This window comes from Lipophrys pholis (genome assembly GCF_963383615.2).
Source record: "Lipophrys pholis genome assembly, chromosome: 17".
Lineage (NCBI taxonomy): Eukaryota > Metazoa > Chordata > Actinopteri > Blenniiformes > Blenniidae > Lipophrys > Lipophrys pholis.
Window position 1 is genome coordinate 5826443 of NC_137643.1, and position 23393 is coordinate 5849835.

General features: G+C 42.6%; 1 protein-coding gene across 4 annotated transcripts in view; it reads right to left on the minus strand.

Moving 5' to 3' along the window:
• LOC308123027 (uncharacterized protein) overlaps positions 1-21586 on the minus strand; it is a 52754-nt gene extending 31168 nt beyond the window's left edge. For 2 of the 4 annotated variants that reach the window (XM_080485263.1, XM_080485261.1), the window contains exon 1: positions 21343-21540. In XM_080485263.1, the coding sequence (XP_080341389.1) occupies positions 21343-21370 (28 nt within the window). In that variant the 5' untranslated portion in view covers positions 21371-21540. Of the gene's footprint in view, positions 1-21342 lie in introns of all 4 variants that reach the window. The other 2 variants (XM_080485262.1, XM_080485260.1) reach the window with 1 other exon arrangement.
• Between the last annotated feature and the right edge of the window lie 1807 nt (positions 21587-23393).

The window sequence follows — 23393 nt, forward strand, 5'->3', positions numbered from 1 at the left end:
GTCAACGTGTCGACACAACAAACCTGGAATTCTTCTTTCATCAGCCGATTTGTCACCATGTGAGTCAGAGTCACCCACACACAGTGTGAAGCTCTTTAAAGCGGTGAAAACACCGTATAATTGAATCCAATTACTATTACCACATCTATTCATCTGCTCACCGAAAGCAAGACAACAGGACGTAGAGTCTCTCCGTTCAGACATCGCACACTGAAGTGAAGTCTCTCGTACCTCCTTCAGGTTATTACGCTGATTATAACTTCCATCACTCACTCAAAGAGCTGCGCAGCGTGTAATGAGGCCTACGGGCGGCTCTTTTCCTCCATGTCCGTCCCACCATCTCTGCTGAGCCACGCTTTCGCTCCCGCCGTGATCCAGAAGCAGCGTCAGCTGATGTATTTCATCTATGAACTGAATGTGTCTCTGACTTCTACCCTGCATCCGCTTTGATGTCTTCCTGTTTGACACAGCAGCATTTAACAACAGGGCACTTGCATTAACAAAAGAAGCAACTACTTAAATTCATTCATTGGCTTTTTTTTTTTTAGAAGTCGGAAAAGGAAGTTTTCCAGAGCTCGCAGACGTTCCTCAGTGGCTTTAGCACCTTTAACTTTAGTGTCAATGCCAAGGAGTTCAGAAGTAGCTGATCTGGCCTGTCTCACTCTCGTCAAACAAGTGTGTCTCTATCTCTGTAAATCTCTGTATTTTAAGTATCTTTAACTACCTTCAATAAGTAACCTTATCAACGATAATGGGACAGCTTGTAGACTCAGACCGAACACTATGGTGCACATTAATACACTCCTCATGTGGATCAATGAAACCAATGAGACCAGTTTGCCTGCCTTCCTGGAAACACCGTTTCCATTCATTAGGACCGGTGAAAATTAAATCTCTGTCCAGTGAAACACTGCAAGCTGGCGCTAAAATTAGATTAATTATCCACGCCGTGGGGGCCGCGACCTGTGTGAGTCAGCGATGCCGGGGATGTTGAAGGATATTAGATTTAAGTGGCAATGAAAGGAGAGGCCTCCCCCTTGTTAACACGAATTATAACCCACATCTCTAAACATCTCGTGGTGGGAAGAGTGGAGATGAAATCGCTGCTGCACCTCCCACCAGCTCCTGTTGGAGAACTCAAATACTTCAAAATCAAGTACTGTGAAATTAGTCCCAACTTCTCTAGTAAATACGAGCGGAGTGCCTCTGAAGAAGTTGTTGAACGTCACTCTGAGATTGTTTCAAGCGCGCCGAACGCTTGACATCCTCCTCAGGAGAAGGGGTCATTGTGCAAAGCTTAAGCGTCCCCCTTCAGCCCGTCGCAGCTCCTTCGTCTCGTCTTTGATGGAAGCCTGATTGAAGTGGCTTCACCAGATGAAATCAATAATGCTGCCCGGACTCACTCAAATGTCTGCTCAGCGCCAAGAACCAATATTTCTTATGTTCTCTACATATAGTCCAACATCCCACATCGATGGTGTTCCCATCGATTCAGCACTCGCTGCCAGGTCCCGCCGCCACCGAGAGGAGCTGCTGATTGACGGCACCTAAAAATACTCCAGCCTTCATGCTCCCTTCAATGGAGACTTGAGCTTTCCACCCAAATCAATATCAATAAAAATCCTTGAGGGTAAAAGCCAGAGGGACTGAGGTCTGAGAGAAAGGCCTTGGCGGACTGTACTATTGTTCATGGTTAGAAGATACAGAGACATTATAGATGTTGTGTTTATCTTCAGGGTGAAGAAAGAACGGCTGTGAACAAACGTAAATGTGGAAAAAAAAAAAGGATTAGCAAATGTTGAACATGAAGCTCCTGTTCAGATAATTTTTACTTGAAGTGGAAAAATAGTCCCAATTGTCGAGTCTTCTTTTTGAAAATGCTCAGAATTACATAAAAGGACTCCCATTACGCAAATGTTCATGGTTTTCTCCACAAAAAAAGCTTTTGATGATTACCAGTACAGATGAATGTTTTCTTTTTTTGTCTGTTCTTTGGCTTTATGTTGCCTCTCGGTTCATTTTCAGTCTCTTTTCTTTCCTTTTAGAGTGTTATTTTCTTTAAAGGCAGCTTTCAGACACCCTGTCTGAAGTCTAAAAGCTGCACCTCCATCAATAAGTGCTTGTAATTTGGCACCAGCCTCATTGGCTTGACTAAAGCAAAACTGTTTTTAAGAATTAGGACTCATTATGGAATTATGATGTCTGTCCCACATTTCCTGAATCTCTCTGCCCTCATACACTCATCCTCACTCTCTCACCATCTTCTCCCCGAGTCAGGAGTTCAGTGGAATAATAACCAGCGACACATTGAGAGACCGCAGCTCTTTGATAAAGATAACATGTGACTCAGTATTCATTTTATTGAGATTATAATATTATTCTGTGCTATCTAATTGTATTTTTCTCTCATATTTTGTCTTTCTAAATGTTGCTACACATGTGAGGATGGTGCATGGTTGGTATGAGCAGCAGAGCTGAGTATGTGGCTTGAGAACACAAGACAAATGTTCTTTTACACAGGAAAACAAAAGCCATCATGAAGCAGGTTAGCTTTACCCTACTGATGATGTGTCGTTACAATAGTAATCCTCGCTTTGTATTATGAAGGGATAAAGCTACCAAACACATACAGTATATTCCAGCCGTTATGTGTTGTATTATATCTTTTACCAGCCGCTCATAGATTCTCAACGCATTTTTTTTCCAGCCTGACTCAGTATTCAGTGTGAAGGACGGCGATGGTGGCGGAGCAGTGAGTTCAGCCGACTTATTCAACTTTGTTAGACGACGTGCCCCCTCGCTCTCCTCCCTCCCTCCCTCCCTCCCTCCCTCTCAGTGCTAATGAAAGGCATGCAGTCTTAGTCATGACTCTGCTCCCTGTGAGTACATTCAAGTTGCAGCCCAGGGGATCCTGTAGGCCGTTTACTTCACACAAACACACCTGCACGCCTGGACGCACATACAAACTCGCACACGCACGCACACACCGGAGACCTGCAGAAGCTGATGGAGCTCCCTGCTGGGGCCTCGAATGAGGGAGGAAGTGAGGCAGGGAGGGAGGCACCCGAGAAACATGGTGGAGCTTGAAAAGCCAGAAAGGAGGTAAATATAAAAGAAAGATCAGTACAGTGGAATAAGAAAAACCCCAGACATTGCTCATTGCTCTGAACCTCAGGGCAGAAGGCACGTTGAGAGGTGTTGAGCTTCTTGGAAACTAAGATAAAAAGGTATGGATAAGAAAAGCTGGCACAGATAATAACTGATTCCAACCACAACACGTCTGTAGGGAAGTCTCATATTTATGCTTTATCATTCTTAATTCCACAACCTGTTTTGTATCATAACCTTGAAGGCAAAGTTTACACAAACACATCGTGACTCATCGTATAATATTTATAAAACTCTCACTTCCAGCAAAGTAATCTCAGAGTGAAAACCCAGCTGCCTTCAGAGCCCTAAATCTTTAATATACTCTACACTTAGAAACATCTTTAAATGTTTAACCAGCTCACTAATCTTTTTTTCTTCTTCTAATGTCTCTATAACTTTTACTGTTCTTATGTAGTTGTAGTTTAAGTGTAATGATTTTTTTGGAGAAAATATTTCTCTTTATGATTTTGTATTGCGTGAGATGCTGTGCTGGAAAAAAAAAAAGTCACATTTTTCTCCATTTCCACGAAGATGGAGTCGGAGCGTTTTCAAAAAGTCAATTTCTAGTAACTAAAGTTCACTCGTTATATCACTGCCAGTCCTGAAACGTCAAGATAAGAGAAGAATGGTTACACAAGTAATCTGGACTAATCCAAGCATTCACAAAAGGGTTGTGTGAAACAGCCACATCTATTTATTATGTGTAGATCCAAACGGTATCAGTGGCCACTGTGGTGTCACTTGATGGACATTAACAGCTTCCTGCAGTATACCTGAGGGGAAATGCAGCTCGCTCCAGTCATTAGTGTCAATCAGTGTCACACTAATGACCATTAACCCTCCAACTCTAAAGAACTTCTCCTCATCTGCAAGTCTACTTCTTCACAGCGTTTCTCGGCAGCGCTGTCAGTTTGATGGTTACTGGAGTTCCAGTTGCCTGTGTTATTTTGTGTTATTTATGAGAACTGGTGCTGACAATGTGTTCAGAAGTGCATCAGTCTCTGTAAGTGTTTGCTGTGTAATCAATCGCTAAAAACCACTCCTGCCAAACTCGTTTCTCCTGTTTACTCTAAAGCTCATTGCACAGATCGCAGGCCTCATGTGGCTCACTGGAGTTTAATCAGCAGCTCACATGGTGGTAAATAATTATATGGTAATGCAGCCAGTACACTTAATGCCTACAGTACAGCTAGTGTATTTTCATAATGCAGCATAAGCAATAAATATGGAGCCAGAAGAATAAGTACTGTAGGATAACATTGAATTCATTTTTTTTTTCTTCAGTCATATTTAAGTATTTGTTGTAAATTCAATAACAGGACTAATGAAATCTGAAAAATCCCCGAGCAGCTCAACCACAACTTCAGTTCATGGGAATCTTATCCTGCCTGACAATGGGTGAAGGGCAGGCTGCGTCTTGGATAATAATGAGACGCACACTCTCACACTCGTCTTTGGATTGTGGGAAAACCTGCACAAGAAGAGCGAGCAAACTAATAATCCATCCCAGAATCAAGCCCAAGTGCTCACCACCACACTACTGTCCCACCCCTGTAAGCTCATCCCTTTTCTTGATCTGTTTATTAGTAGCTTGAACTGTTGCACATTCAGGTATTTTCAAAGGATTGACTCACTACCTCAGCTACCAATTTTGACCTTGATCAGACAGGAGATGAGAAATCTTGTGCCGCAGTGGATTCTTCCTTCAAACAAGTGCTGGATCATTGGTGTGATTATGTAACTGGGTTTACCAGCCGAGGGAAAACTGGGGAAACAGTGAGGCGAGGGATGCAAATTCTCACTCGTGCTTTGTACTCGGTAATTAATCTGATTCACTGTCTGATTATGAATTACACAGTGTTGTCTGAGTCTGCGGGGCTATGTTTGCTTGTCAGGCTGTGAAACAAGGCTCTTGGCCTCCGAGGTTCGGCAATACGAGCGCGAGGCTGCTGACCTTTGAGGAGCTCTGCAGCGAATCGAAGGAAAACAAAGAGGCCATCACACTTAAAAAGGAGAACAAAATCTTCCACGAGTTGCTGTTTATGCATGTTTATACGGAGATGCTGCGTCTGAAAAAACCCAGAAAGCAGTTTTTGTTAACCATGAAAATCAATGCCATGATTAGGAACTGTCTCACAATTGTGCCTCCCATGTATAGCGGTCCATGTATCTGCAGATCATTTTTGTAATGGAAGACAAAATCGGTCTGTCGCACAGTGGAAAAAGCCCCAGTATTCATCCATCCTCAGCAGTCACAGTCACCTCGGGGCAATTTAGGGTCACCGATCAACCCCACATGCATGTCTTTCGGACGGTGGAAGGAAAGCGGAGTATCTAGAGGAAACCCACACTGGAGTTAAATAATAATTTGAATTGAATGCCACCTTGCACCCTGCAGGGATCAGTGCCTATGTCCCCCATACTCCATGAGATGGAGCGACGGGGAGCTGCATCGTCTCTTCAAAGTCCTAATAGAGATGATAACTGTGTTTATGAGCTGGAGCCTATTCTGTAGCGTCGTTTCACCAGTTTGCCTGAAATGCTTTTTGTAGAAGAAGTCAATGCGCAGGCTATTTAGACTTTCTTTCAAAGTGCAGGATGAAAAAAAAATCTCAACATTGATTTTGGACTTTTCTGGAAGTGCATAAAGATTCTTCTTTTTTTTTTTTTTTTAACGCCACAATTTTTTTTCTCTTCAGTGGCCCGAATACTCTTCCGTAGAAATAATACGTACAAATCCAGATCCCCCAAAAAGTTCTAACGTCAAACCATAGTCTATGAATTTCATAACTAAGAAAGTTTTAGGCATAAAGGATCATTTGAAAACCCAATCAAGCTGTATTTATCTCAAAGTGTTCTAAATATGGAAGGACTGGAAAAATGAGGAAGTTTGGCTACATGCCCAACTAATGCTTAATAATCGACGGAGGTAGTAGTCACTGGTTATATTAGCTATTCAGGTCACAGCACAACTTGTTTCCAGACGAATGCGGGACGGTGTGTGATGTCACATCCTCCTCTGTGCACGGGGCACCTCAGGGATGTTCACTAGTCACACTGGAATCTTAGTGCAGTCACATCGAATCACCCAAACAATTACCGTTAATTCACAAATCAGTTCATCGAAACAGGCCACACTGGTTGAGACAGTCAAAAGTAACTAGCTTCATATTAGTTTACTAGTAAAGTTTTTGAAGATCAACTAGTAATTGTAACTAGTGTTTTTCAGTAACTTGCACCCGACTTTTAAAGAAATAGCAAAACGTCTGTGAGGGACGTCACGCACCAAACAGAAATCTCCAGAGGCTTGAGGGAGTTGGGGTGACCCACGAAATGTCCTGAACTGCTGCGCCCAGACGCAGACGTGGGCGGTCAGACAGAAAAATGAAGGGATGGACGGGTGAAGGTATTACCCCGATGAGCTGTAGTAGGCAGGACTCCCTCCGTGTTCGGCGCCGGCTTGGAGCGGCGGCCACTGAAGCGAAGGTGAGTCAGACTCCAGACTTCACTTTGCATCACTGTCACATTGTGTGGTGACACACACACACACACACACACACACACACACACACACACACACACACACACACACACACACACACACACACACACACACACACTGCACTCAGAGCGATGGCAGCAGACAAGCGAGGGTCTACCATAGAGAGCTGTCAGGGCCTGTCGTTACCCAGAATTCAAGCCTTTCCTCAGACACTCGCTTGTGTGTGTGTGTGTGTGTGTGTGTGTGTGTGTGTGTGTGTGTGTGTGTGTGTGTGTGTGTGTGTGTGTGTGTGTGTGTGTGTGTGTGTGTGTGTGTGTGGGTGAGTGTGGGTCACCGTGCAGGTGTGTATTTGCATTGTGTGTGACAGTGTCCTGCTCTCTGCCCACAGGATGACCTCTAAAATCCTCCTCCCTCTTCTATTTTCTGCCGTCTCTTCACATCTCGACTCTTAAACCTGAATTCACCTCTCCTCCCTCCACGACCGTACATTTTCTCTCTTTCAGTTATTTCCTACGATCTTTAATCCTCTTCCACTCAATAATTCCCTCTTCCTCTTCATTACTGGTGTTCCCATCCTTTCATCTGTCCCCCAGCTGCATCCCTGTGGTGCAGTCATTTAGCTTTATTAGTCTGCACCAAGCAGTTAAACTGAAGGCGGTATTTTAAATGTGACACCTTCTGGCACTAATCTGTCCTTTCAATCTCTTGATCCTCACTTCCTCCCCCTTTCCCCTCAGGGGGCTTTTTAAACCATTCTCATCTTCTTTCTCCTCTCAAATGACGAGGATGTTGAGTTAAAGCCGCACTAATTGTTTTTGGCAAAGACGTTAACAGTAAATCACCAAACAATGCAAGACAAAAGCAAAAAATAAATAGTTGTGGTGAACAGTTACAGATTCAGTCATTTAAAAGAAAAGGACCAATAAGTTAAATGTTTATAATTATATATGCCTGTGTCATCCGAGGTAAATTGGTATATAATATTGGACGAATATCCACTTTTAGACATCTGAAGATTGCTTGGAATGGATTGAAAAATCGGGTCACATATCAGCAAAAGAGTTGGATTTGAACCATGTTGCCTTTAGTGTGAATTATCTCATGATAGTTTAGGATTAACGAGGCGCTCCTCTTTAATCCTCTTTTCCAGTGACATCATTGATCGGTTGCTTCTTCTGTACACCCGTCACTTGTTTGACTCAGGAGCAAGATCACAGAATCCATCTGCAAGTGTGTGTGTGTGTGTGTGTGTGTGTGTGTGTGTGTGTGTGTGTGTGTGTGTGTGTGTGTGTGTGTGTGTGTGTGTGTGTGTGTGTGTGTGTGTGTGTGTGTGTGTGTGTGTGTGTGTGTGTGTGTGTGTGTGTGTGTCGGTGTTTGGGGCATCCGTCAGGTGGTTTGTCAGCAGAAGTAATGGAGTCAATATTTTAGCGTTGGGGAGGTATGAGGGTTTTCCCCGTGTAAGGTGATGCGACACACCCAGCAGAGAAGCAAAAACCAAGATAAGCGTTCGGCGTTTGGAAAGGCTTCATAAACAACCAGAAAGAGCTGGGGTGACGTAGAAACTACAACTGTTTTTAGATCCGATAGTTTCCCTCTCTTTTATACCTTATCGTTTTCATTGCCTGTTGCTAATTAACCTGATCAGTTGTAAATGTTGACCTGAAGTCGGCAGCAAGAGTGAGTGAAATAGTAAACAGATGAGACGGTGCAACAGAGTGAGACACTCTCTGCTATCAGAGCCTGTGAAGAGCCAATAGATAAACTCTAGTGCTCATCTTGATGAAGGGTTTTGTTTTGGGGTTTTTTTCCTTTCCTTTTATAGGGGACAGGGTGTGCCGGGACGGACTGCAGCCTGCCTGTGACCTTGGAGGAGGTTCGTGCATTCAGACACTTCATTAAGAAATGCATTGGGACTTTGTTGGCAATTGAAGTTTGTAACAGAGTTTTAAAGAAAAAAAAAAGAAAAAAGAGCTCTATTTTTAAACTGTGGAAATAGTTTCCTGAAACTGCATCACTATATTTTAAGATATTCTCTTGGTCCAGTTTAAGTTAACACTAAAATGCAGGACTATACACGATGTAAGTTATTGTTTTTCACCCACTTTATACAGATTAAGTATGTATATATGGTGGTTCGTACTTTCACCTCATAGCGTGAAGGTTTCTGTTCAAAGTAGGGCCAAGAGAGCATTCCTCTTCCTACTTGTATTTTGTCAGCATAAACACAATATCTTCAACTTCTCAAATTTCAGCAATACAACTAGGAAACACACACGTGCTGATTTCCAGTTGCCTCTGGTGAACAGAATTCACTCTAACAGACTCGTATTCATTTTCTCAACCTCACCAACGATGTGTTTGCACATAAGAAAGCTAGAAAATGGTGTAAATTGTGCGTCAGTGTTTAACAATCCCCGAGATGCTATCAGAAATGGGATTCTTTTGTCCAGACCAGCGGTCCATTTACAACAGATATTTGGTTTATTATGTTGGCCGGAAGAAACCCGTAAATAAACACAGTGAAGGATAGCGAGGGAATTTCCTGAGTTTCTACAGACGAAGAAGCTCCCTGAGCCTCCTGCTGTCCTGAGTAATGACTGTTAAACATCAGCTCCCCTGATACAGATGTGTGTCCTCTTTTGTTTTTTAACTGTTACATTAAAACGGTTGAACATTTCAAAAGATTCTTAATACTTCTGAGCTTAGATTTTAGCCTGAATATTTGACAAAAAGACTGTAAATCCTGACATTGGTAAAAAGGTCGAGCTTGGACAGAACCCCGGACTTTCACATGACAGATACTATATATAATCATACATGCATGTAATTGATTGATTAACCTAACAGGCACGTCTTTGGATTTGGTGAGGAGGCTGGAGTGGCTGGAAAACAACTCGGCCACAGGGAAAACATAAAAACTCCACACTGAAGGTGTCGCAATTCAACCACTACACCACCTTGGTAAAACTTAAAAGAAATCAAACGTCTTTCATTCATAATGTGATACAGAGCACAATATAAAGGATATACCTCACCCACAGGAGTTAACTGCTGAATCAATTCAAGTTGCTGCTCCGTCATCATTTGGACAGACGTAGTCTCAGACTATTGTGTCATCACGTTCACGTTGCAACGAGAGAAACCAGGATATTATTATCTTTACTTTGACAAAATCCCAAACATCCATTCTGATAGAGCCACTCGTCTACCAGTCTACCAAAAAGGTTTGTAGTTTGAGACCCAATCTCAGTTTGTCCATGTGTGTATGTGTCCTTGGGCAAGACACTGAACCTCATGTCAATCCCAAACGGTGTGTGAGCATCTAACATAGTAGCTTACCCCATGGTTGTGTAAAGTGTAAAGTGCATCGAGACTGCTAATGCAGTAGAACACACAACATTGGTAAAGTACATGTACCATGTTGACAAAGGAAAGAGACAAAAATTTGTCAGCAAATTTATAAAACTGATCGTGCACAGACAGTCTGAGTAAATTCACCAATTCAGTCTTTTGAAAGTGATCTCTTTATGAAGTCACATCACACGAAGTACTTGAATCCAAGCTGCTGCACTTTCTAAAATGACAGCTTCAGTTAGTGTTGGAGCCACATGTTGCACCTGAAATTCATCCGGTAAAGCCGAAGCAGGAAGTCAACAGAGTCTCTGTGATGCAGATTTCAAAGCCAAAGATGGGAGAAGCAGAAAACAGACGAGCCTGAAGGAGGCGTCGCCTCTCTTTTCCATTATCAGCTCAAATTGATCCGGCTGAAAATAAAAACGGTCGGGACCTCGCTCCGATCCCGGTGCTTTCACAGACGACCGCGCGGGCACAAGCGCCACATCAGGGGCGACGAGCCTTATCCAACCTGTGTTTATTTCTGTGGAAATCAAGCTGCTGTCTGTTCGACTGAGAACCTGCTGTTTACCCAGAATGCCTCTCTCGCTCTGACAATGCCAACACTGGAAACCCAAAACAAAGGTGCACATTCGGGTGTGGGATCACATCACGGCTCAGATGGCACAAACACTCGCAAACGACCGTTTAATGTCGGAATTTCACAATATATTTCTCCGTCATATTGACTTTTGAAAGCAGAGCTCTCGATCATCGCCAGGAATACTTTTCAGGGTTCGTGCCAATGAATCTCTCAGTCAAATATTCAGCACCCAGCCACAGTAACACTGTGATATTACTGCTCATTAAGTCGGTGCTACAATCATGCTGGAGCAGGACAACCTGTTAATTATGGCTTCAGGGTTGAAACATGAACAAAAATGTTCATGATTTTTGCTACAATTGGTTGGAAAATTACCTTTATCATAATCCCATGAGTCCATTTAGTCGTGCACATGGAGCTGTCGTGTCATCTAGGAAGGTTATTTCACATAGTATTGGCCCTATTAAGAGCACAAACGAAGATCTAAGATACTTCTAAGTTCCAAGGGGGGGCTTTTCCCAGCCTCCCAGGCAATATCAAAGATGAGTGAGAGACCATTTGTATGTTTGCATGATCACACAAATGCCAATGATCAGTTGAGAATAACACTCTGAGTGACACCATGCACAAACAGGAGTGATCACATTAGGGTTTTGCCTCTATTAGGCCTTGTTTGCCCGAGAGCTATCTGCTAGAAACAGTATTGTTTCTATGTTTGTTTGGTTGCATTTGCCATGGAGTGATTGGATAGAGCACTTATCCCCCAACAAGCATTAAATGAAATGTCATACCGTGGAATTAAGCATGTTGGTGATGCAAGTTATGAAATATATTGGAGCATTAAAGCAAATAAATATGAATTTGTGGGAGGTGTAAAATAAAAAAACAAACCACAATCTGTCTGCAAAAATCTTCAATTAAATGCTATTTGGAGCCAGATGAGGAAATGTTTCTCACCACAATAACAGCATTAACTCTCCTAGAGACTGAGCTGATCTGCCACTCCTTTTAAACACAATAAAAACAGATGGAATCATGAACACGCACAGAGACTATGTAAATCACATTGCCAATTTTTGCATTAATCAATCGGCATTATCTCCTTTCTGTATTTTGTGTCAGAAGCAACCCCCAGTGCTTCAGTAGATCAGGCCCTAAGTTAGATCTAGCTGGGGTAGGATATTAATGGTTGGATAATCTGACAAAGTATGGCCACAATATAGAAGGACAGCCGCTTTCCAACTACCAAAAAAATAAAAAAAATAAATGACAAGGTCACAAGAACTTCAGTAATTGTAAACCTGTCCTCAGTTTTATAACAGTAATCAGTTAACTGTGTTTATGCCAGTCTTCCAGTCGTACATATTAATCCTATTAATCAACTGAAACTTGGAACGGATTCGCAGCTTAAAACACGTTGGTCCACTGACCACAAGGGGGCGTTATTTCACACCAGCACCCAGTCAGGCGATCCCCTCCGGTCTCTCGCTCGCAACTTGTAGAGCAGGCCAAAGTACAAAGTGTGTCGACTGAATGCACATTAGCTGGGAGCCAGCTGGTGATGAATACTGAGGCAGTGAAATCTCCCACTTTTCAGACAGTCTTGCGCGTTCACAGCTAATATGAGGAATCCGAAGAGTGAAAAACGGGGTTATACGAGTTAAACAAACCCCCACCAACAACTGAACATTTAGTGAATATATGCGTAGGGCACAACCATTCTGTGTGGCCTTTTTCACTTCTCTGTCAAACACCATTTCCCCCTTGTTTGTGGTATTCTGCTGAGGGGAGGCTGTCCTCGTAGCACTTTGTCCAGAAGTGGAAGGACAAGGTGGTTCACCCTTTAACCTCGATGGGAATCTTGAAGTTGCTTCGATCGTCACGTGACTTTCTGCAGCACTTCCCTTAGTTCTTAGTCGCTGCAGCTCATTGCAGCAACAACAGCTGTCTGCAAACTCTTCTCACTATATGACCGTATTGCTAAGTAACGATCAAGACCTTGTCCCGTTGAGTTAGTTTTCTCTCTTCAGTTTCAGTGGTATTACTGAGTACTTTTGGTAAAGCTGTCTTAGTAATTAGGCATTTTTGTCCATAAGGATTTCAGAGGTTTGCTCTATCAAAGATTTTATGAATTGAATTCTAGTATATCTCAAGACAAAGCTAAAACCAAGAGCAAGTAAATATGGAAACAGACACAATTATCCATATTGCCTGGGGGTTGAAGAAGTAACTAGTAACTGTAATCAAGAGTAGGAATTCAGCTAAATCTATCTGCACAAAAAGCAGATATGTACAACTCATAAACAGATCCTGAGCATTTCACTGTGTGACCTTCTGTTTTCACACAATATCGTCTCAGTGTCTCTTTTTAAAGATGTGTTTTGATGTTGAATGAAATCCTGTCCTCATGTGATGCTGACCGACACCCTATCCTGCAGTGTCAGACTACAGCTGCACTTCACTACGTCAGCGCAATTATTGTAAACAAGAGCATGGCGACAGCGAGGAGGACACGCAGCCTCAAACGGCCTCGGCGTGACTCTGCCAGTTCACAGCCACCGGCTGGGATTTTGGGGGGAGATCTGCTGGACTGAACACAGACACTGGAGGCTGCTCCTTTCTCCAGAGAGACTCTGGCATTGAGAGGTTCGGATGACAGCAGATGGCAGACGGAGTGACCAGAAATAACCAAACAAGGGCACTGTCTTCTGGCAAAAAGGACTTAAATGCAGCCAATGGGCTTTCTCTACAATTGAATCGACATTTCGCCAAGGCCATAATCAGACTCTGCCCAGGAGCCTTTCCTTTTCACCTCATTCATATGATTGCTGCTAAAACACAACGAAAAGTATAGATCGAACCTCTGCAGAGATTTACGTTTATCCTTGTTTTTTTATTTCTCAAACTTTTGTTGGCAAATCTCAAAGAGCCAAATTCATGCTGAGATGATGACATTGAAAATTGTATAATATTAACAGGGAAGTGTGTTGAATCATCAGAAGGACTGAAAGAGAGCAAATCTTTTACAAGTATTAAGACTTATCAAGGGCAGCAGCAACGAAGCTCAAACGGCCCTGAGAACAAACTCCATCCATGTTATTTCATCCACAGGTCTAAGTAAAGATGCTCATTTATTACAGGTAACCTTTGGTTCTGGTAATCTTACCAATGTTAATGTTAATGAAAGTGCTTCTCCTGATGTGTTTGATTTTTAGAAAAATTCTGATTTCATTCGACATTTATGTAAAATGTTAATTACTCACCCACCACTATTTCTCATCAAGACAATTCTTCAAGTCAGGGATTAGCAACATGTGATCTGTGGACAGTCATAATCAGATTCTAGTCTTCGTACTAAAACTGATGTATAAGTAGCACTAAGACTGTCAATTACTGATACAAGTGAAAGAAATATATTTAAATGGTCACTGTGCTTCAGATACTTTTGATTTATAAGGTGGTGTTCCACAGGGCTATATCGCAGGACCCTTACATGTTTCATTTAAGCCAATAAATGCAAATAGTTGTAATTAATATGCGAGTTATTATCTCAATCTGTTAATCAGTAGTCCTTAATATTTAAAATGCCACGAAAAGTAAGCACAACTAGAGATTCACCAGTTTGTTTCAAAACCTCAGGCTAACCGTAAAAAGACTTTTTCCATTTGAACAGTCCACACCAAAGACATTACTTCCATCAAAACAGTTGTTGAGGGTTAATCTGTGCTCAGTTTCCTCTTGCACAACTCTGAATCATTTAATCATCAAGAAATTGTTCATTGAGTCAAAATATCTAAATATTATTATCATTATCTTTAGTGATTTGACATGCAGTGTTCCACTAAGATCCATTATGAAACGTTTTTTTTTATTATTATTATTTAAATAATGAATGATGTGTTTGGTCTTCACAGTGTCGGAAAGTGGTGAAAAAGACTCCATGAATGATCACATAAGAAATGATATGGAGAGAATTGTGTGAGTTTCTGCTGAAGAGTCTGACCCTGATTGAAAAGCCTCCCTGTGCTGCCACCCTGCTGTCTGAGTGACGACTGTTAAGCATCAACTCCACTGTAACTGGAGGATAATTGAGTGTAATGACAGGCGCCGATGCTTTGGTTAAATGGCACTCTGCAGGAAACACACAGCTGAGGGAGACAACAGAGAGCGAACCGCGATGATACGGCAGCGCCACGGCCACAACAGAGACGTATATCATGGAGGAGCTGTCAGGGCTTCTCTAATATAAACATATTAAACAAACGGTCGAGTCTCATAAAGAAACACAAAGGAATGCAGATGGAGCCGTTGACCCATATTTACTGTAACATTTCGCTCCACTCTCCTCCCTCCGTCTCTCATTGACCTCCCTCTTTTTACCCCGGATCTATTTTTAGCCGCAGCCGCTCTCACTCAGGCCCGATGTAAGAATAGATGCTCCTCGCAAGAAACACAGCAGGAAATATTCTGCAGGCAATAAGTTGGCGCGAGAAGTGGGCGGTCTCAACGCCCTGACCGATTTAACTGGCTGGCACCAGCAAAACCATCAAAGACGGTTGAATCCTCCCACAGTGCTCTTCATGTCACTTCCAGTTCACTCACATTACTGATATTACGTACTCTTCTGTAGTGGCGAGCACTCTCGCCTCACACCTCCCTGGTTTACGTGTTCTCCCAGTGCGCGTGTGGTTTTCCAACCACGGTCAAGAAGCATGATTAGGAGATAAATGACTCTAAATTGCCCGTAGATGTGAATGTGAGTGTGTGATGGATTGACCTGTTCAGTGTGTTTCATCCCTTCATCCATAGTATCGATGATTTTAAGCTTTTCAATGGATTTGTTTTGGTTTTTGATCACAAAATTTGTGTCCACAGTATTTGCCAAAACAAATTGCTATAGAGTGCTTTTATTTATTATTTGCCTGTTATTGACAAAGCAGTGAAAATTCCTTCAAATGTAACAAATATTTTGAATAGTTGTTAAGAAGATTTGTCACTTTACTTATAAGGTATATATTATATATATTATATACTGTATTTGTAATGTATTACACATAAGGGATGTCACATTAATTGTACGTGACTACAAGTGTTCAGTACTCTTTCGCCTCCTGCTCACGATATTATTTTCTTAAATTAATATCTATAAATAGTCTGATTGGAGTCCTTGACAACAGCAGCAGCAGTTGAATAAACTATTTTGTTTGCTTCTTAATCACTAATGGTTTGTAGTTCTCCATAAACTATTTTCAGATATGTTGCAGCTATAAAACTTGAAATTAACAGTGTTTCAGATATTTTGTGAACAAGTCAAATCCTCGCTGACCCAACTTTTTGGGAGTGAGTTTTTCATTCTCCTTGTCTCACTGCTCGGTCCCCTTCCTTTCAGCTCTCTCCTCTCAGCTTCTGCGTCACACATTTCCCAAACTGAGAATATCAACTAGAATTAGATAACGCACTCGGCACATAGCCGGCATAATATGCTTTGATCTTCTTCTAACACGGCAAATAATGGAGAGAGAAGGAGAGGAAGGAGTGGGGGGGGGGGGGGGGGGGGGGGGGGGGGGGGCACTGAGAGACGGCAAGAGGAGATTAAATGAAGAGCTAAATAATAACCCACTTATGAGACCAAATAAAACCACCTGGATTTTTTTTTTTTTTTTTTTTTTTTTTGAGGAGAGGATCTTCACGTGATGAGATTCAGTTCCTCTGTGTGTATCATCCTTTAACACCCCTCCCCCGACCCCTTTCCGCTTGTCCGTCCATCCATCCGTCCACCCTCCCGGCTCAATGACAGCCAAAGGTCAAATTAGTTCTTCCTTTATTTATTAAGCCCCCCCCCCCCCCCACACACACACACACACACAGCAGCCTCCATTTGTTTTCATAAAAGGGCTGATGAGGCTCTGATGGCGCGTTGAGCTGCTCGTCCTCTGGAGGAATGTGTGTGTCTTCATATGGGAAGTGTGGGACACACCAGCTGCATGCTGCACGTAATGGCTAATTTCTTACACACAAACACACACACACAGGTTGCGCTTTCACACCTTCACGCAACGTGTCACTCACATTTACTTCCTACTGAAGAACTTCAGTGTAACTACTTCTTGTCTACTCTAACCTTTAATCTGAAACATGTCTTCATCTAACCGTGTGTGTGTGTGTGTGTGTGTGTGTGTGTGTGTGTGTGTGTGTGTGTGTGTGTGTGTGTGTGTGTGTGTGTGTGTGTGTGTGTGTGTGTGTGTGTGTGTGTGTGTGTGTGTGTGTGTGTGTGTGTGTGTGTGTGTGTGTGGTCCACACAATGTAGAAAAAACCAGCTCAGATAATGGCTTCAAGGGAAGTTACATTGACTTATATTTATTCTCTGCAGACCCGGTCTGAACTCCCAAACATAACTTAACTCTAACCTTGATCTGACCTTAAGAAATGTCTTCACCATTTGAGAGGACACACAGTTATATGGACGTTTTAAAAGCTTTGGGGAGCCACCAAAAGCTTGTGTGGCTACACTGCAGATAAAACGTTTTACCTCCATCTTACACAAACTCAGTGTTTACACCGTTAGGGAGCGTTACAAATACTGACTTTAATTTCTGCAGACTTACTCCAAACTTAACCTTACTACTAGGACAGTACTAGTTGTTGCCAAACCTAATGTGACCGTAAAACGTCTTTACCTAAAAGGTTTTGAGGAGAGGACCTTTGCTCCACCGGAATAATCCGTCTAACGTGAGTGTCTGGTCCCCAGAAAAGCAATAAAAACATCTAACCACATGTATTTTCCCCTCTGGGGGACATTGCATTGACTTGCTCTTGTAGGCTTCAACCATACATACATAGGTATTACTTTCCAAACCCTGACCTTCATCTGACCTTCATCTGACCTTCATCTGACCTTCAAACACATCTTCATCTAAAAATGTGATGTCTGACATCATCTTGGCTCTATTTGAGTGTATCCTATTGGGATGTTGGTGCTTTACTGCGACAGAAGTTTGAAGTAATTCTCTGGGGTCTTTACGTTTGTAGAGAATTTAAAGATGTTTGTAGTTCTGAGACTTTTTGTTCTTTTTACGAGAAGGTTTGAATTTTCTGTTCAGAGCAAATGTTAAATTACTTTCTTCCTTTACATTTCCTACAAACTGCCATTTTAGCGATCTTATATGTTTATTACCTGCTTTACCCGGCAACATAGATCAAGTATATCTGCAAGATGCCAAACATCACTGAATGTTAGTTCACAGGTCATTATGTAAGGATAACAGTGTGAATACCTTCCACTGCTCGTCAGGAAAGAAATCCATGAAGCTAACTGACAATAGAAACGTGCTTTCACCATGTATTTCCTATAACGATGCAGACTCTGGATGCCGTTTTGCAATTTACCTACTTCTGTAAACCATCGTCAGCTTCAAGGTTACGTTGGCATTATTTCCTGCTGCTCTTCTATTGGTTGGTAAACAGACGTGGAATGGACACCGTGAGCAATGTGAGATTATTTCTATGTCCTTCAACTGTATCTTCATTTGGAAGATCTGTACATAAATACACTGTCCTGGCAAGTCTCTATGTCACAGATCACCTGACTGTCAGTTTCGTTATACCCTCGCCCAGTGATCTTTCTCCACACGGACCCAATAACTGTGTTCTGTGTCCCTCACACTGTTGGGTATCTCGGACTCCTCATGATCAGTCCAGGATCACTTCGACAGCCGGGCCAGCCAGTCTGTTGATCACATCTTCAGCCATCACCCACTCTCCTCCACAACCATCAGTGTCCAGACTCAAAGGGTTCTGTTCACCTCATCGTTCATCTGCCTCTTCTCTGTGATGCTGCTGTCATTGATGGAGTCTGATCGCCAACGTTACACTTCAAAAAAAGTAATGCCTTCATTTAGTCTTTCCTTTGTGACCTGATCGGTGAGGTTTATGGCTGTATGGTGGTGTAGTGGTTTGCACTCTCGCCTCACATCCAGCCCCTGGTCCAGGTTCTTTCTGAGCAGTTTGCTTAGTTTTTCTTCAGATACTCCACAGTCCAAGAAGAGCCATCTGAGGTTAATTAATTACTCTAAATTGCTCATCGGAGTGTGTGACGGTCCTGCTTCAGTTTGCCCAGTGATGGACTGCCCAGGATGTACCCTGCCTTCCCCTGTAGTCAGATGGGATAAGCTCCAGCACCTTTTCACCCTAAGTTCCATAAAGCGGTACAAAAGTTGGATCGGTAAGGTTAATTTCACTATTTCTCTGGCTGTGTGGTGTTAATCATATCTGCTCTATGAGAAGACTGGACAATACATACTGTATCTACTCATTGGACGTCTAGTTGGAGCGTGATTTGATTTCTTTGGTTATACGATTGTCGCAGTGTTTGTAATCCTCCTATTGACAATTTAAGTGAATCGTGAAAAGAGCAACAAAAAGACAGAGCAGTCACATCCAGAGCTAACATGCTAGTTACTCGCGCTACATCAGAGGTTCATTTGCTTTGAGGATGAGAGGATCGCCCACCCTTCATCTCTTTGTGTGAATGTTATACTGGTACTTTGGCTACTGTGCTGTAAAAGATAAGCCCGGACTTAATTTGTGCCATTTTCAGAGTCGTTGCATGAAGACACAGCGCCGCGATTCTGATGTTTTCATGTTGGAAATTTACATTTTTTCCAGTTGAATCATAACATGAAACTAATCTGTCTCCTTCTCATTAGAGTTAATTCCCTTTGTCACGCTCGTTCTCTTTGGTTCATACAAGATATGATTTGATTGATCTCTTGTAAAAAGTGTCCTGTTTAAACAACAAAACAATTAATTACTGGTGAATCATGATATTGAGTTTGAAAAACTGGATCAAAACATTTTTAAAGAAGAAATAGAATACAAAATAGATCGAATATAATGACAAATGTCAGATGAAACTGCTATTAAGAAAACATTGAAAATGAATTAAAATTGAATCGCAAACTAAAAACTGCGAAGAGCAATAAGACTTAAAATACAAATGAAATCAAATGAACAAATGTCAGTTTTTTTCAAGAAAATTTAGATTTGTCTGCTCGTCAGTTCAAATGAAAAACTCTTCGACGTGTTGGTAGTTTAACTGTTCCTGTGGGAAAAACAGGAGTAAAGCTTCAAGCTGCCGAACTGATCCACGGGTCTGTTTATCAGGACGTCTACTGGATGTTGTAGTTGCACGCATAAGAAAAGACAGGATGGATGGATGGAAGCGTCCATAATGATTAACTACAAAAACTACCCTCCTCACGCTGCACTGGCTGAAGCAGCGAACACAGACAATGCAAGAATGAACTGATCTGATTCTGGAGTCCAAAGGCAGAAATCACGAAGGGGTCTTTTCTACGAAACAGATAAAACTTCTTCCCTTTGATTGAATTCAGTGTAAAATAATAAGTCGCATTAAGCCAATAGAACGACATGCATGTTAAGCTCATGTTCCAATATTATAGAATAATGTCTGAAGGAGTATTAATCATGACTGAGCACCAGTAAGTAGCTATTGTAAAAGATAAAAACGTTCAGTCTTAAAAAGAAAACTTGCTCGCATGTGGAACCACGTTCCGTTTGCGTGTCGATGTGCAGACAAAATGTGATTTCCAATTAGTTTCTCACAAATGCCAATGTACAACTAAAACGTAAAAAAAACTATTAACATACACATTACAAAACATTCCAGTCCAGTCAAAGTATATCTCAAGGCCATATAGGTATGAATTAATGTGTTTGATGTTTCTGCCTTTAAACGTTACAAATTGATGTCCGCCCTTGACCGAGGGGGTCGGTTAATGCAAAAGGTCACCAAGAATCCTTCACTCCTTTGTGTGTGTGCCTGTGCGTGTGTGTGTGTGTGTGTGTTGACTTTGCAGAGCTGACCTGCATTGTGTGTAGCGTTCAGGTTGACGGTTGTGTGTGTTTCTTTCTTCTTCTTTTTTTTTTTTATACCGGACCCGGTTCTGACTCATCCTGCACGAGCCTCCCGCTCATAACTCCAAACGTGTGTGTATGTGCGTGCGTGCGAATGTGTGCGCGCGTGTCTCCAGTTTATTACGTCGCTATATGACGCACAGTGGGGAGAGAGGAGGAGAGGAGGACGGATGGAGAGAAATAAGAGAGAGTGGTGATGTTGGGGGGGAATAAAAAGGTTTTTTGTTTTTTTTTCTCAGACATATAGCATGCAATGACCTTAGTCTTTATGTCAAAGCGGAGGTCCGCCCCCACCCCCTCGCCTCCCCCCTCCCTCCCTCACACTGTGCCCGCCCGGTGTCATCCATGTGGAGACGAAACCGTCAAGCCGCATCTTATTCCGCTCACATCCCCGCTGCCTGTCTGTCCCGCCTCTCCTCTCCCCGTCTTCTCTCCATCACACACACACACACACCCACACACACACACACACACACACACACACACACACACACACACACACACACACACACACACACACACACACACACACACACACACACACACTCCCAAAAAACCCCGAGATGCCACAGTAATCCCTACAGTAAACTATGCAAGCATAATCAAAAAAAAAGACGCTTTTACGCGCAAGAAACGCAACATAAAAACACACATATGGAGCGCTGCAACTCCCTGTAGATTTAGTAAAAGTCTTTGAGGAATAAAAATGCATTTTCTCATCTATCCATCCATCTCTCCATCAGTCCATCCATTTATCCATCCATCCATCCACCCATCCATTCATCCACATGGCAGTCGGAAAGCGGCGCGTCCTTACTAATCGTCCGGGATCCAATGCAGCCCATGTTGTCTTACAGAGGCTCGTGCAGCTCAGGGAAAATAAAATCCATTTCCACCACTTCCCCCACTCTTCTTTCTCCCTCTCTCCACCTCTTCTTCTTTCTCCTCCTTTCTCCTCTCTGTGTTTTCTCCTTCACTGTCCTCCTCTCCTCCGAGTGTGAGAAACAGTGAGGGTGTGTGTGTGTGCGTGTCATCCGCGTCGCCTCCTCTCTCTCTCGCTCTCTCTCTCTCTCTCTCTCTCTCTCTCTCTCTCTCTCTCTCTCTCTCTCTCTCTCTCTCTGTCTCGTTTCCCTCTGTCATTGTTGGAGGCGCGCACGCGTTGGTGCCGACAGAAATATGCGCGCTCCAACACGTTGTCTTACATGGACATTTCAGCACAGTCATGCAAAAACATGAACGCGCACATAATTGTTTGTGGGGTTTCATTCTCTCACCTCCAGGTGTGACCCTGCAGTGCTGCTGTCCATATCATTTCAGCTATTAGGCAGTTGCATCTAAAAAAAAAAAGAAAACAAAGACAGCTTTGATCATCTATAAATAACAACAACTCTGACCGATTGTTCTTTTACAAAGAAAAAAGTCCATACGCATAAACATCACATTTAAATAAGTATTAAAAAAAAAAAGAAAACATCCATTCTCCTCTATACAGATTTAGGTCAAAGCAACGACACACCCTGGATAAGTCACCAGTCAAGGAAATAAGGTTTTACACACACACACACACGCACACACACACACACACACACACACACACACACACACACACACACGCCAGTGAAAGAAGCAACCTGTGATGTCTCTGTGTTGAGATGCATGTTCTTCCCGTGCCTCTATTCTACATAGACTCTCATTTCCTCCTGCAATACAAAGAGAAATGTATGTTATGTGTATGTGAGTGTCTCTACCCTTATAGTCACCTGGCTTTAGATATCTTCAACCCTTTCTTAGAGGAAGTGTGTGTAGAAACTGGATGTTACACAGAACAAAGCAAAGAGGAAGGTTGGACCACTTGGCAAAAAGCCATGTGATTGAGAGTGAACCAAGGTGTCACCAGTTAAAAGATTTATTTTAGAGAAATCTCTGGAGGCTGTTTTTGACATAATTGCTCTTTTTCCAGGTGTCTGGGGAGTTTAATTAACCTGCGTCCTGTTGTTCTTTGCATCTGTATTTCCTGTTGATGGCACTGCGTGAAGCGACTCACTGGTGAGAACTGTAACCTCACGGCGAGTCCACGCCTGGGCTCTTCTCTGTGTGGAGTCTGCATGTTCTCCCTGTGTCTGTGTGGGTTTTAATCCAGGTTTCCTCCTGGAGCCTTTGAGGAACTGCTAACTCTAAATTTGCACAGCTGTCGGTTTTTTCTGTTATATAACAAGCTCTCAAACTACATCCTTTGAGTTTTGTGCTTTTCAAATCTTTCTGTGTTTCTCACATCTTTAAAGAGGGGCACTTTCCTGACAATTGTAAGTTAATACCTGCTCTATCTGCTTAAGATTTATCTATCTAAACCCCCACAGTTTCATTTCCTTACCAGCTCTTCCTTCATTTTACTTTTATTTGCGGTATAGGATCAACCTCTTCAGGAGTGCAGACGTCTGACATGAGCTCAAAGAGGACCAACCACTCGCCTACAGTCGCGGTGGTTGGGTCTGTTTGAGATGCCTCCTGGTCACATCATAGTCCGGGACGTTGGCCCGGAGCCTGCGGGAGAGATTAGGCTGGAACGGACATCAAAGGCAGCATAAACTGAGTTCTGTATCCTCTTCTGATGACCTCTTGTTCTTCTTCTCATCAACCGTAATTACATTCATTTCTATAATCAGAGATAATGCAGAGTGTTCTGAGTGATTTTACCGTCTAAAAATGGATCTTCCAGCTTGTGACCTTGCACACGCCACTTAAGCGTATCCTCTGGATCCAAGTGCTGCGGCTTCTATGAGTGTTTCTAATGCATGTTATTATGGTAAACAGCGCCCAGCAGCTGCCATTGAGTGGCTGGTCTACGGACTCGAGCACTGAAAGGGAGGC